Source organism: Branchiostoma floridae, chromosome 3 (assembly GCF_000003815.2).
Source record: "Branchiostoma floridae strain S238N-H82 chromosome 3, Bfl_VNyyK, whole genome shotgun sequence".
In the NCBI taxonomy this organism is placed as follows: Eukaryota; Metazoa; Chordata; class Leptocardii; order Amphioxiformes; family Branchiostomatidae; genus Branchiostoma; species Branchiostoma floridae.
In genome coordinates, this window is record NC_049981.1 from 15,939,133 (window position 1) to 15,954,148 (window position 15,016).

Consider the following 15,016-nt stretch of genomic DNA (forward strand, 5'->3'; position numbering starts at 1 on the left):
TGTATGGGCTGTGAGGTGGGAATCATGGAAACGGTTATACCATACCTTGTTCTCTTGCCTTGGTTTATTTTCTCTCCAAGGAAACTTGCGTTTGTCATCCCCATCAGAGTATTGGCTACAGAAATGACTGACAGCAGATGTTGTGTTGTGACAGCAGACGATATCTCCCAGTGCCCGCTGTGCACCAGTGAAGAACCGACGCGGGGAACTCCAGCTGGCTCCACCTGCGCTGCGCTCGGGACGAGCTGCGTCATTTTTGGTTCAGCCAATCCCGTAGTCACTCTCTCTCTGTACTTGTACCACGTTGGCAGCATCAGGGACATGTGTCCTCCGCGGGAGATCAGGCCAAACGAAACCGGAATGTGCGGTTTCAGCAGTCCAAGTTTGAACAGGCAAAGCTTGTCCAACTCTAGATCCAACCCCCATGCATGTAGACATGACATCAACAGCTGAGCAATGTCTAAAGTAAGGTTATACTCTAACAGTGTTAAGTTCTTTGAGCGTTTGGACTTGTACTCTAAATCAACACTCTCCTTCTGACCATTTGTTTGCTCTTTCTTTGGGCTTCCGGACATCATTTTTAGGTCAATGAAGTCCGAGCCTTGTTTCAGCTGTGATTTTATGGTCTCGCTGACTTGAGCTTTGATGGTCTCACCTACAGAACTGAAGAGAGTGCGACGTTTGGATGATGGAGATTCGGATTGGTCCTTTTGCTTACTTGGCTCAGGGGTGATCGGAGAGGACAAACCGAGAGTCTCGTCTGTGAGAAGCTGGACAATGAGAGCTTCAGTATCGAAAAACAAGACATGGAAGTCAGAGTCCTTGGGATTGGTCCGCATAGGGGTGATTGACAGGGCAAAGTTCTGGGATTTGGAGACCTCGGCTTGTGATTGGCTGGTTGTGGAAGTCTGAAGAACCTGGAAGGCAGCTCTCTGTAAACAATCAAACAACAACAAATGATATTTGGGAATTCAAATCAACATTGTAGTCAATTTGTATAGATCATTTCAAATTGAAATGATTTGTTTGTTAACCTTTGAGAAATATATTACAGACAGTTTTATGGTTAATCTCAGGGAAAACAACAAGATACTTAAGTTGACATTGCTGTCCCTGGTACTGTACAACATTCACACTGACATTGCTGTCCCTGGTACTGAAGAACATTCACACTGACTCTGCTGTCCCCGGTGCTGAACAACATTCACACTGACACTGCTGTCCCTGGACTGTACAACATTCACACTGACACTGCTGTCCCTGGTGCTGAACAACATTCACACTGACTCTGCTGTCCCCGGTGCTGAACAACATTCACACTGACATTGCTGTCCCTGGTACTGTACAACATTCACACTGACACTGCTGTCCCTGGTACTGTACAACATTCACACTGACATTGCTGTCCCTGGTACTGAAGAACATTCACACTGACTCTGCTGTCCCCGGTGCTGAACAACATTCACACTGACACTGCTGTCCCTGGACTGTACAACATTCACACTGACACTGCTGTCCCTGGTGCTGAACAACATTCACACTGACTCTGCTGTCCCCGGTGCTGAACAACATTCACACTGACATTGCTGTCCCTGGTACTGAAGAACATTCACACTGACATTGCTGTCCCTGGTACTGAAGAACATTCACACTGACCCTGCTACCCTGGTACTGTACAACATTCACCCTGACTCTGCTGTCCCCGGTGCTGAAGAACATTCACACTGACTCTGCTGTCCCCAGTGCTGAAGAACATTCACACTGACACTGCTGTCCCTGGTAGTGAAGAACATTCACACTGACTCTGCTATCCCTGGTGCTGAACAACATTCACACTGACATTGCTATCCCTGTTACTGAATGTCATTCACACTGACACTGCTGTCCCTGGTACTGAATGCCATTCACACTGACACTGCTGTCCCTGGTACTACATGTCATTCACACTGACACTGCTGTCTCTGGTACTGAATGCCATTCACACTGACACTGCTGTCCCTGGTACTAAATGCCATTCACATTGACACTGCTGTCCCTGGTGCTGAACAACATTTACACTGACGATGTTGTGCTGCAAACTCTATATCCCATTATGTCCTTCAACTGACCTGAGCCACATTTTTGAAGGCAGCAAGACTTCTTCGTTTGAGTGCTTGTGCCAGTGTGGTGGTGCTCTCGCTGGGGAGGATGGTCTCATCGCAGGCATTTAGGATGTCCTGTGCAACACTGCCACTCTCCACACGGTCTAGGTGACCTGGAAGGAGTTAATTCATATCACTATAGAGTAAACACTTTTCCCACACAAAAATTTCACAAATATTTCACAACTTGCATACAAACTTTTGAATACCACACTTTTTTAGGGTGAGCTTTTAGATGGTTCTTACTTCTATGAACACAACTTGTAATTGTGTCTGTTTGTTTGTCCATACACTAGTCACATTCAATGTAGAGTAACAGAAAGTGAAGTTCAGAGTTGCTAGAATTTGAAATTCTTTAACCTTATGGTAACAACTGACAGACATCTTAGGTAAGATGGTAAGGTAGGTAAGCCTACTAGTATGTTGTTCTTTTGATTCTTTCTTTGTAATGGACTTGTTTGGTGCAAGAGAACTTGTTTGACATAATGACATAAAAATGGACGGTGCTGTCACAAACCGGTCTCCATCTGCCAGACGTAGACGGTATTGTCCAGACATCCGACCACCAGGAAGTCGTCAGCAGGGCGCCACTTGATGACCTGTACCGGGAACAGGTGACGTCCGGCCAACAGTAGCGCTTTTCGCTCACGGAGACTCAGAAGCGCCACTGAGTGGTCTGAGGCCACCGAACACACCGACTGCAGCACGCGAGCCTGGCAGACAGATAAAGCCAGCGGTAAAAATGTGCAGATGTTTCTGATGGATGAAAAACTTCTACAACAAGTGTTTATATCTAGCTGATATTTCAGTGACGTGAATAAAAATTCCGGTTCCTACAATCTACAGGCACAGCCATCAGAATTGAAATACGTGTTCAAAGTACTTGTCTCACATAGCTAATGATCGCCTCTCAACTTTCTACAGACTATGGTTGGGTAAGTCCTGAGCAATGTCATCTGTGGTCAGGAGGTTGGTCAGGGAGATTGTTTACTACGGTAGTCTTTAAAAGTTATCTGCACATTGCCACTGATCAGCTTAGAGTTACATGTAAAATAAGATGGATTCCACGCTACTTCCAACCACTATAACATCCTTGTTCCAACCCAGCGCCAACCTTGTGTGGGGAGTGGTAGGGAGCAAAGTTGTCAGATAGTGCTAAATGTGTGACACTGCTAAAAGCAAAATTATACTTCCTAACCACAGTATACAAAATGTATTTGTGTCGTCTAAAGTCTGTGTGGTCATTTATATATTCAAATGATAGGAAAGTATGCCTTTGCATAATGTTAGTGAGCCCAGTTATGAACTACTATATGCAAAATAATATACAGCAACAATAACCTGCAAAGTACATTTTATCAAGAAATCAAAAGCACTTAGCTTATTAATTAGTGTTATATAAATTAAAAGCAATATAAATCAGCATGAGTAAGAATGCATGACGACATTGCTGTCTAATGAAGTAAGGAGGTTAATAAGTCTGGATAGAAGAAAAAAAGGAAATAAAGAACAACAAAACATTGAAAATAACAATCATACCACAGGGGTTCCAGTAGGGTACTGGTCTTCTAACTGTGGATGGTACAAAAAAATGAGTCACTACACATGCATAAGGCTATGGAAAAGTCTTCTTTCATTCATTATCATAATAACAATAACACTACAAATGATTGGTGACAAGATTGTTAACATGCAACCTTGAGGATGTACAGGAAGCTATTACTCCAAAACAAGCCATCTCTAACAGGCAGCCATGACTTGAAATGAAAATGGTCAGGCTAGACTTACGTTACAGTTGTCGGGGGGACAGACCAGCTGCGTGATTTCCCCGCCGTGCACAGAGAACGTGTGCAGGAGCTGTCCGCTGAACAGGTCCCACAGCAACACAGCAAAATCCACGCCGCCTGACACCAAGTACTGTGGGTCGTAGCGCAGCGACTCCTGGTGAGGGTAAACCAGGCACGTCACCTTTCCCTTGTGACCTCTCAGGATACGGTGTGGGGGCCAACCTGGGTAGAGCATCAATCAATCAATCAATACATCAATCACCTTAATGTGCATGTAGGCTGACCAGCACTTCAAGCCTTACTAAGCCGTCTATTTTTCTAAATTGGAAGGCTAAGATTCAGAGAGGAAAAGCCTTAAAACACTAAAAATGACTGTTCCTAAAATATACAATACATGTGTCTATACAAGACTATGTCTTAGTCAAAGTCCACAATTGAGATCCTGGTTCCAATTTGTTGGTTATTGGGTGACCCTGGTTCAATGTTGGGAACGGCATCTTGGATAGGGCTGTGCCTGTCTTTTAGAAGGGAGAAAAATGGGGTCCTGTGTTCAAGCAGGTGCCTTGAGCAATTTCAACGGGAAAGGTCTAGCAACCTCTCTCTGTAAAAACATACCTATAGAAACAGCAAGGAATCTGCTGCCTTATGTGCCTAAAGGCCTGAATGAATGAACATCTCAAGGCAGTTTACCAGCTAAGTAACACAAACAAACAAACTTACCTCTCTGTTTGGTGTGTTCACACTGTAGTAGCTGCACCTTGGCAGTCTGTGTGGCAGGTACAATGATGATGCTGCCGTCTTCCCTCCCACAAACCAAACGGCCTTGTGCGGGGAGGTACAGGCTTGCCGTGATGGCCAGTGGGGTGTTATCCTGTTTTGTGCTCTAGAATAGAAAAATAATAATAGGCTGATTCTCACTATTCATCTCAATTAGGAATTTAACCAAAATGATCAAAAAAACAAAATACAAACTGATCCAAGAACGTGTACTGTACTGACCAGTTGATCAATGATCCCTGCTGGTTTAAGCTCCATGGAGTCCCATACATCCTGTAGGCTCACAGACACATGTGGGGGCATGTCTGGAAATAAAGCAATATATCAGCTTGGGTTGTGTGCGTACCTAATTTTGGTTGGGGAGGAAAAAGGCAGTGGGAGGAGAAGGATGGGCTCTGCCTCCCAATACCGTTCCCTAGACACAGTGGATAACAACCTACTGCCCCTACAGCCTAAAAATGCTATTATTGTACCTTTACCTTTTGCTATTACTACATGTAAATACCATGCAATGTACACGTGTGCACTTAGCAATTTACTACACAAGGTATTCCCTCCTAAACAATGTTTTAACTATGACTGAGGTGCAATGAAAACTTGGCATGTGTGAAATGAAAGAGGTTAACAATGGATCAAAGCACACCACAATGTGACCAGATAATGGACAAAAATCTTGGACTCGGCAAACCCTTATGTTATGAGTAGAGGATTTTACACACCACACATAGAAACAGATATAGTTTATCTTTGTCTTGCTGTGTTTTGCTTATAACTCGTAAGCAAGGTTCACAACACTAGGTTACAACACTGGTGTACATGTACGTACAATGTCATGTATGATGTATAAGTGTTTATCTACAATGGAATACCATACAGTATCTGTGTAATGATGTCAAAAGCAACACATTGAACATTTGCGCCACTACAGCATATTTCAATCATTGTAATTAAGACTCAACGGCATATGACAAAATGATTGTCATTTGATTTTTCAATTTTTGTCATGTATTTATGCCAATATGGAGTAGTCCAAATACCTGTGGAACTGATATCTGAGTCACAGGATTCAAACCAGGGAATACCTTTGAAATAGGACAAAGACAGCATTGGCACATTGTCCCATTGAGGTTACTGTACAGCTCTGTCTTTTCTTTTACTGTGAGTTTTATCTTTTGGCTATATGAGTATAGTATGGAAAATCACAATCATGTTATAATAATAGTGTTACTCTGAATGGAATGTGAGAGCGATTTTTAGAGGTTCACTGAAAATATTGAGAAGTATACATAACGGTCATTTATTTGTCATTTCTCATAAATAATAGTTCTGATCTATACTTAAATCCAACAGAATAATGAAACTTCTTTCCTACCTGGGGGTCGGTCCACTATATCCTCCTGTTTCAGGCGGGACAGCTCCTTTTCTGTGATGTCAGGGATCTTCCACATGGTGACCCTCCCGTGTGAATCCCCCCGCAGCAGCAGCTTGTGGTACGATCCACGGCGACCAAATGAAAAGCTCATGGCTGGGGTGCAAGCGAGGGGCTGGGAAAATCAGCATTGACAAGGAAGGGATCAATTAAGGCTACCAACAACACAATTTGCTCAGAATTTTTATTCTTAGCTGAATTATAATAGTAAAGTCTGTTAATCTTAAAATGTTTAGTGATGATTTGGTTTTTGTGGCTATACCAGCTACAACGAGATACCTGATACAGAAGCTGGTGTGTTATGCTGGAAGTTAACATTAAAGCAGTTACAGCAGATACAGTATTCAGCAGATACAGTATTCAAAGCTGTTGTGCTATGCTGAATGGTGGCTATACCAGCTATTCAGATACAGGTACAGAAGCTGGTGTGTTATGCCAAAAGGTTGTTATTCCAGCACACAAATACAGAAGTTGAAAGGCTATATAGATACATATGCACTCCTACCTTTCTAATTTTTGCGGGCTGTATCTCCATGATGAGGTACTGGAACGGGGCTGGTGTTTTTGCCGCTGCTTGTCCGACCCCGGATCTGAAGTCAGCACTGTCAGGAATACAGCTAAAACACATGCAAGAAGAGATGTTCATGCATTCAACTTCTACAACAGTTGACTGTAACAATATTCAACAATTCATTACATGATACAAAAGCTTAATTTCTTTTTAAAAAGTATCTATTTTGTCCAATGACTGAGCACCATGACTGATTTTGCTGGTGGATCGCCCCCCCCAAAATGCTGAAATACCCCAGCCTATAGTATACCTCAGACACTGTGTTGGTGGAGGAATTTCAGCAGTTTTGTTCTGTGATCTACTTGCATAGTCAGCCCTCTAGTGTTCAACTTTTGAATATAGAATCATATCAAACATCATTTCAAAGGGTGAGAAATAAGCCTTCCAACAATGCATAATACTATACAATTCAAGAATATAACAGATATTTGACTGATTCATGTTTCCAAACTGTAAAATGTAGAATAGATAAAGAAACGCTGCTCTTACCAAGAGGGAAGTTGGTAGAGGCTCCCGCGCCCGGCCTTACTCCACACGATAACGCGATCTCCGGCCACAAACTCTCCTCCTGTCCACGGTTCACCTTTCTTGTTCGGTACAGAACACAACAGCGAAAAGTCGCCAGCGTCATACACCTACAATAAAACAGTCATGATGTTATTCTGACACAGAGTTAGAAAGTAAAAGTAAATCTATTTGGAGTGTAGCACATTGCATGAAATTGTAGAATTGCAATATTATGTCATCTCTACATAGTGAAAAAATATCATGCACCGTGAGGATCTTGTCTGGATAGTACTACTACAGACTATACAAGTGACACATTCTCCATCATAGTACAAATAGAGTACAAATAAGTGGAGACATCAAAGAGTAACAATAAATCTAATCATGATAATGACTATAAAAACACCCTCACTTTACAATGTAGTCATTAGCAAGGTGCTTGGGAATTGTAAGGCGAGGTTATGTCGTCACTAGATTTTTAATTGTCAGGAAAGACAAGACTATACATACCCTACTCTACACGTACAACCTGCCTAACATCAATGTAATGCTATGCAGTGGCTCTCCCTCCCACAATACCTATTCTCGGTGGGCGTAGTCTTCAACAAAGAATAGCATTAGCATTTTTCGTTGGCCATTTCTGTTCAACTGGGGCTCATTTTGACGGAGGTGTTCGAAATAGAATACGGGGTTCCACCTTGTTCTATTTGTTCGATATACGTTCGATCGGGATCGGTCCATTAGAGTGGAATGGAGCAACAACATGACGGATTCTAAGGCCCCTACACATGTACAGTGCCGACTTTTTGGTTGCAGAGTGGTTGAAGGCAAAGTTTGTGGGATGATTCTAAACATGTGTCATGTTCCTTACCTGCCAGTAGTTGCTGCACACGATGAGAACTGTTCTCTGGGTGAACTGACAGCATGCTAGTGTCTTGGCATTCAGACAGCGAAGGGGCTTCGATTCCGTCTCAAAGATTGGCTCCGACTCCTTCAAGTAACCAAAAAAAATCACACTTCATCACTTAATTCAAAGAATCAAAGTGGGAAGGCTGTAGGTTTGAATCTTTATTGCTTGAATTGAAGATGAATCAGTGGGAAGGAGGTTTTAAAATCATTAAAAAATGGGAATAATCAAGATCATGTACAAAGAGTACAAATTGTATAAACTTTATGATAAGGTGTCCTCTTTGTACATGGTCTTGATTATTCCAATTTTTACTATGATTTTAAAACCTTCTAACCTTGAGCTTTAATAACTATGTCTGAGAACATATCAAACAACAATACATACATATCTCTGAGAATCTGTCTGTCGTGTTCTTTTTCAAGTACAGCGAACATCAAACATATTAAACAAAACAATTCCATAGGGTTAGATATCGCTGTGGAATCAACATGCAAAGATAAATGTTTAACCAGAAGCATTTTGATACATATATCTGCAACAAGCCAGTTCACAGTTTGAATTGCACATTTGCAAGGTCAAAGGTGAAGGCCCCTAACTTGAAACACTATCTGGATCATGTTTAACACATGTCCGATTGTGTTTTGTTAACATCTCAGGAGCCTTCAGCCCACAATGAATCACAATGGGCATGCACAGTTTTAATATCATGAACCACCTTATACAAGATAGTACAACATGACCTTTGACCCATGACATCATTAGTACTGAAACAGAGGTGAAACAGAGAGAGACTTGACACTGACTGCTGTGAGGTTAAAAAGGAGTCAGAGGTTAGTCTTTGTCCCCTGTATAGATTCTGCTAAGCCATGCAAAGGATATCCTGGCAGTTAAGTTTAACCTCAGGGTCAATTTAACATTTATCAGCAATTATATATATCCACCACTCACTATATATGAAAAACAAAGCGTTGCAAGATCTCATACCTGCATGAAATATTTACAGTTTTTCATATGCCATTATGAATTGTAGTTTGTTACTCAGGCAAATAAGGTTTTTGATCACATTGTTTATATCTTGTCAGTCAGTGTGAGTCACTCTATGGTGAACATGAGAAGCAATATGGATAATGTGTAACTGCAACACTCTTAGTGCAGTAGTCCCCAAATATGCACAGTTTAGAGTCTGTAGGAATGCGCAATAATGGGGGACAGTACATCACAGCCCTCAGATGCGTTTTTTCTGGGTGGTAGATATATGTTATCTAGAAAGATTATGTACATAGATGTCTGTTACATGTACATTGACCAGAATGTTAAAAGAAGAGTTAGAAAGCTGTTTGAATGAAAAGATAGGAAGTCAATGCTGACTGTGCCCTCCACCATGAACGGATGCTAGCAGGACAAGTGAAAAGAAGAGAACGATTTTTAGCGTATAATGTTCCGACCTTCACCCGCTTCTCGTGCGCTCCTCCAATCTGTAACTTTCGTCTCCAAGGCTGTCAAGATATGGGGGAAAACGTACAACAGCAATATACCAGATTACATCAGCTTAAAATAGATCATAACGTTTTTTTTCTCATTATCAGGCATCTCTCAATATAAATTGGCATGCTGAAAAGTGCACCTTAAAACATGCAATTTCTGTGCAAGAAATGATAATTTATCAACATGCATAACATAAACTGTCAGAGCAGGTGCAAAAACCTTTTTTTACACTTTAACATTATGGGAAAAACCAATGGCAATTGTTGGGGACATTTGGAAATGACCGAGGACTAACAATAGATTTATTTTCACTGCTAGGATTTTCATTGTGTAATATATCGAAACATATTTTTCAGTCACTCTTGACAAGGTATTGTCTCTTCGGTCTAACAGAAATCCCCAATACTAAATGATGGCTTGTCCCATACTGAACGAGTGTGATTTTGTTTATTGTGTGTAATAGTTGATATTACCTTAGTCTCCTGTCCTGTTAATGTCCACACTTTGAGAGTTCCGCTTGTAGACAGAGCTACTATTACATCCTCTGTCCAACAGAAAACACAACATACAACACGTGAATGCTACATTTTTGTGTATTTTTCCTCTTTTGTTTTGTTGAAGTTAAGTTTTATTTCATACACTGTACATATTTATTGCAGTTACTGCTGATAATATGGAGCAAACAAATCTGGAAATGCAATATCCGTTGGCTATGTAAGTTCACAGAAAAGTGAATTACCATGCTGACTTTGAGTTTGTAGAGTGTCATTTACATTTGCCTGAAGGTAAATGCAGTGCCATAGCCTTTTTGAGGCTGTAGGGGCAGTGGGTTGTTATCCACTGTGTCTGGGGCACGGTATTGGGAGGCAGGGCCAACCCTTTCCTTCCACCACCTTTTGCTTCCCCAACTAAAGCCAGGCACCCATTTTTACACCTAGCTATAGGTGGAATGACAAAAGTTGAAAAGTGCCTTTCCCAAGAGCAAAAGATTGGTAGCATGACAGGATTTGAACCCAGAACCTCTGGCAAAACACCCTGCAGTTACACCACACAACCCCTCATTTGCACAAATGTCACATCAATTCCTACCGTGTCTTTTGATTGGTCGGAGGATGCAGAGGCAGCTGATCCAATCAGGGGAGAGTTTGGAGGACAGGGAGAACAGCACCTCCAGACTGTTGGCATCCATGATAAGAATCTCGGCGTAGTACCCATGACAAATCAGTCGGTATTCACGCGAACTACTGTTACCAACTTGGTACGGCTGGGAAAAAAGATGACATACGACTTGTACAAATGTAATTGAAATGCTTAATTTCATAAGAGAATCATATGTACATTGTTGCTACGCTCATATTCTATTTCCCTTACCTTACAACAAAATCAACACTTTAGTTTGAGTTTGTTAGGTAGATACAACTTACATATATTGCAGTATGTGTGCCTGACAGCTTGGTGTGCTCAATACATCTTCCATCACTAACGTCCCACAAACACAACTCTCTGTAAAACACAATTAAAGTTTGATTTCAAATACATAGTCATCACAAGTCAATCACAATGCAAGTGTCCTAGTCAGGAAATTCTATGGAGCGATTGGCCACAGCTCCCAACCAATCAGGGAGGCATAACAGGTGTCAGTTCATTGACAACTGTTCCTGACCATTGAAGGAGTCATGACATGTGTCATCTACATTTCTATTACCCTTGGGCCACATGTATATTGTATGTGAACGCACAGACAGCAAGGGGCTAGTCTAATTGTGCTGGCGAGTGTTCACTTAAATGTACCATACTCTATCTCATAACAAGTGCTGAGTGCACAGAAAAAGAAGAGAAAGCAGTATGTTCCATTTTCTAAAATCCTTTAGTATGACCTGGACAAAGATTGAACCCACGACATACATGTACTGCATGCAAAGCAAGCACTCTCCCCACTTATCTAATCCTTGCAGTAGTAAGTTCTATACGTATACAGTCACTATATCAAGTGATCATCTCATTAGAATACATACTGACCCATTTTCAGCAGCACTGACAACATTGCACTTCTCCCATGTGTCTGTAGACTTGGCCAAGCATGTGATCTTTGCCGTGTGGCCAAACAACATATTTCTGGGCACCAACTGGAAATGCAAAATAAAAATTACGTTAATCTTACACAGTGTTTCCTTTTCAACCTTCAATTTCAGTCTTTACGAGGATAGAGCATTGCTTGTGTATGTGTAAACATGAACATGTTGGGTAGCAAACTAACAAGGCTTTACATTCCCTTCCTAAAGGATGATATGACTCTTTTAAAATCATGTCCAGACTCAGGCAAGAGCCCAGGCCCCTGACTCCATGAAATATGAACCAGATGTGGCGAGTAGTAGAGTACGCAGACCTCTACATGTATATCACGCAAACACCACTTGCAATCACGTGTACAGGTCTACGATTCACTAACCTCCATGTTTTCGTTGAGATCCCACAGACAGATCTGTCCGTCGTGACATCCCGTGACCACGGTACGCTGATCACTGGTGAGGAGGATGGCGGAGATACAGTGGGTTGGGGGCACATGGCCCCACAGGACAATGGGTACCGCTAGATTGTTGGAGGCCATGTTCTACCTGTATGGGTACAAAACAAATGTAAAAATGTAAATTCACATACTAAACACGTTACTACCGCAGTGCATTTGGAATAACTAATTAAAAGATTCATGTAAATATGAGACCACCGTAACACATTCCCAGCATGGTGATTTTTGTCGACAGAGAGTACTATGATCGAGATTTCTACCCAGTGGCGTTATACAACTTGAAGCACAGAATCTTATGTTAGTTTGTCAGTCTCTATCAAATTACAGTATGGTTGGATAGTATGTACATTCTACTTGTCTACCAATGCCCCTGACAAGAAACTTAAAAATTGTATATGTTAAAAATAATGTTGGTTATGTAGAAATTGGCAGGGGCGAGTAAGAACAGAAAGAAACAACACCCCGACTCCCGGGATTCGAACCCGCGCCAAACCCGGGCAGCCGGATCACAAATCGAACGTGCAAACCGTTCGGCCATAAAGGCTTAAGCCGTTAGGCGTCTTCGGTTTAGCAGTCCTTGAACACCACTGTTACACTACTCCCCCTTTTCTTTTCAAGATTCGTCCTCGAATCTCCGAGATCGACATCCCTGTGTGGCACATACTAGCCTGTTACTCACAGGGCCGGCGTGGGAACCATTGTAGAAATTGGCAGGGGCGAGTAAGAACAGAAAGAAACAACACCCCGACTCCCGGGATTCGAACCCGCGCCAAACCCGGGCAGCCGGATCACAAATCGAACGTGCAAACCGTTCGGCCATAAAGGCTTAAGCCGTTAGGCGTCTTCGGTTTAGCAGTCCTTGAACACCACTGTTACAGTTAAATCAATCTCGGTGTACGGTATCCAGAGGCTGGATCCGCCCCCCTCCCACCAGAGGCTGGATCCGCCCCCCTCCCACCTACAGAATCAAAACATCGCCAATGAAAAATAGGTAAAACTGCGCTCTGTCGGATTGATACCTTACGCAGGAACAGTATGAAGATTACAATACGAACAATACCTCTGCTTCGACGTACAGTTGTGTTCAAAGAAACTCAAAACACCGCTAATTCGCTGTAAACTACGCCTTTTCCAATGCGAGAATTGTTAACAGAATAATTTTGGCCGCCATCTTTGATTGAAACCGCCTCACGGGTGTGAGTCATATGACTCCTTCGACGAAAATTAGTCCTTTTTGCTGATGAATGTCGATTCTGCTTTGTCAAGAGAAATGTTTAACAGTTATTCGTGTACCCATGATATATTCCCTTTACTCATCCAATACTATCTTAGATTTCTTTTCCTTGATTCAGCATAACATTAATGATTGACGATGTTGAATTTTTGACACTTTATCTCCGGCGGAATGATACTATTCGTGACAATGTTAAACCCGGCATAGGTGGTATACATTAGGGCTGGGTACCGGTACAGAAAATTCAGGTCCAGGTCCGGTTCAGGTCCAGAGGATCAGGTCCAGGTCCGGACCTGAACCTGGACCTGATGCAGTATGACTCATACCAATGGTCCATTTCACTACAAAGAGATCTATTTGGTGGAGTATTAGACTTACACTAGCATTTCAAAATCCTTCAACGCTTACGCCAAAAACGTGTGAATGCCTGATAAAATAATCTGTTAATTTTCCAATCGGTCCAACATCCGGTCCACCTAATTTTTTCAGGTCCGGTTTTTCTGGACCGGTCCAATAAGAAAAACCGGTTTTGTACCGGTACACTGTACCGATACCCAGCCCTAGTATACATGTTTCCAATGCAGCAAATGAATTTATCGTTATTGGATGACATTCCCCATCCTCACGCGCATTTTTGTTTGTTTTTTGTTTGAAAAAAATCGTATCACTTCAGCAATGGTCCAAATTAAATTACAAGAAAATATCGAAAACGTCTTCGTCTACTAAGGTTACGTCTTGTCTGTTTGTTTGTTTGTATTGGTGTGTGTCCGCATATGGCCTTGGTCCAAATTTGCTACCATGTTGAGTTGGCCAGGTCTTCCAGTGGGATGAGTCAGTCAGCCCAGGCCCAAATCTAATGTTCCTTCAATATGAGATCATGGCCCTGGATTGAAATGTGACAACGTCCCTTAAGGATTGGATTGGCCCGTCTCCAAATTTGTTCTCTATGTTCCCTTTGCTGCATTTAGCGATGATCATATAACTTGTATGTAAATGTGTTTGTGCATTTGTTTCGGTAGGGTTATGTGTATTTGTTATTTTTTGTTGGGCTAGGCAGATAGAGTTTTATCAGAAATTGACGTCACATCATTATGTTTTGGAGACAAGTAAATTCTCTGTGTTTCCTATGCATGTCATCCGCTCATAATTTCACAAATCGCCCTATATATACTCTCGGTAATTTGGAACAGGTCATAAATGTCGCGGCTTTTCTGTGCCAGCAGATTAACGTTAGTTCACCTTTATCCGCTGGGTAACCTATTTCCGTTTTTTTAAACAGGGTTATCAAGTCAACGGAGGTTACTTTAAAATTGCGATATTTTCAGGATATTGCAGCTTGAAACCACCACCCGTTGGCAAAATATCCATGCATACCATGTTTTTAAAAACAACGGATATAGAATACCCCACGGATAAAGATGAACTAGTGTTGTCACCAAAATGATGTATGATGTACAGGGTTATAGTAAAAAAATTTAAACTTTGTTCCAACACTAAAAGGAACTCACCATAAATTTTCGGCCGAGCACTCCGACCTTCTTCAGAATGAATGAATGAATGAATTTTATTGCTCAACAATTGCACAGGGTACAATGCACGGCAATTAATAACAACTAATAGCTATACAGACAATAGTACTAAGAGGCTA

The 15,016-nt window shown here is 41.8% G+C and overlaps 1 protein-coding gene across 11 annotated transcripts in view; it reads right to left on the reverse strand.

Moving 5' to 3' along the window:
* The window catches only part of LOC118410793 (WD repeat-containing protein 7-like), a 29,151-nt gene extending 15,829 nt beyond the window's left edge, over positions 1-13,322 (reverse strand). For 8 of the 11 annotated variants that reach the window (XM_035812612.1, XM_035812611.1, XM_035812606.1 and 5 more), the window contains exons 1-18: positions 13,195-13,322; positions 12,057-12,222; positions 11,627-11,733; positions 11,032-11,110; positions 10,697-10,871; positions 10,081-10,151; positions 9,568-9,618; positions 8,084-8,203; positions 7,195-7,340; positions 6,640-6,751; positions 6,078-6,249; positions 4,928-5,010; positions 4,649-4,811; positions 3,930-4,150; positions 3,681-3,713; positions 2,659-2,854; positions 2,109-2,254; positions 46-932 (exon numbers count right to left, since the gene is read on the reverse strand). In XM_035812612.1, coding sequence (XP_035668505.1) covers positions 46-932; positions 2,109-2,254; positions 2,659-2,854; positions 3,681-3,713; positions 3,930-4,150; positions 4,649-4,811; positions 4,928-5,010; positions 6,078-6,249; positions 6,640-6,751; positions 7,195-7,340; positions 8,084-8,203; positions 9,568-9,618; positions 10,081-10,151; positions 10,697-10,871; positions 11,032-11,110; positions 11,627-11,733; positions 12,057-12,215 — 2,921 coding nt within the window. In that variant the 5' untranslated portion in view covers positions 12,216-12,222; positions 13,195-13,322. The remainder of the gene's footprint in view (positions 1-45; positions 933-2,108; positions 2,255-2,658; positions 2,855-3,680; positions 3,714-3,929; positions 4,151-4,648; positions 4,812-4,927; positions 5,011-6,077; positions 6,250-6,639; positions 6,752-7,194; positions 7,341-8,083; positions 8,204-9,567; positions 9,619-10,080; positions 10,152-10,696; positions 10,872-11,031; positions 11,111-11,626; positions 11,734-12,056; positions 12,223-13,194) is intronic. The other 3 variants (XM_035812607.1, XM_035812604.1, XM_035812613.1) reach the window with 3 other exon arrangements.
* Positions 13,323-15,016: the final 1,694 nt, after the last annotated feature.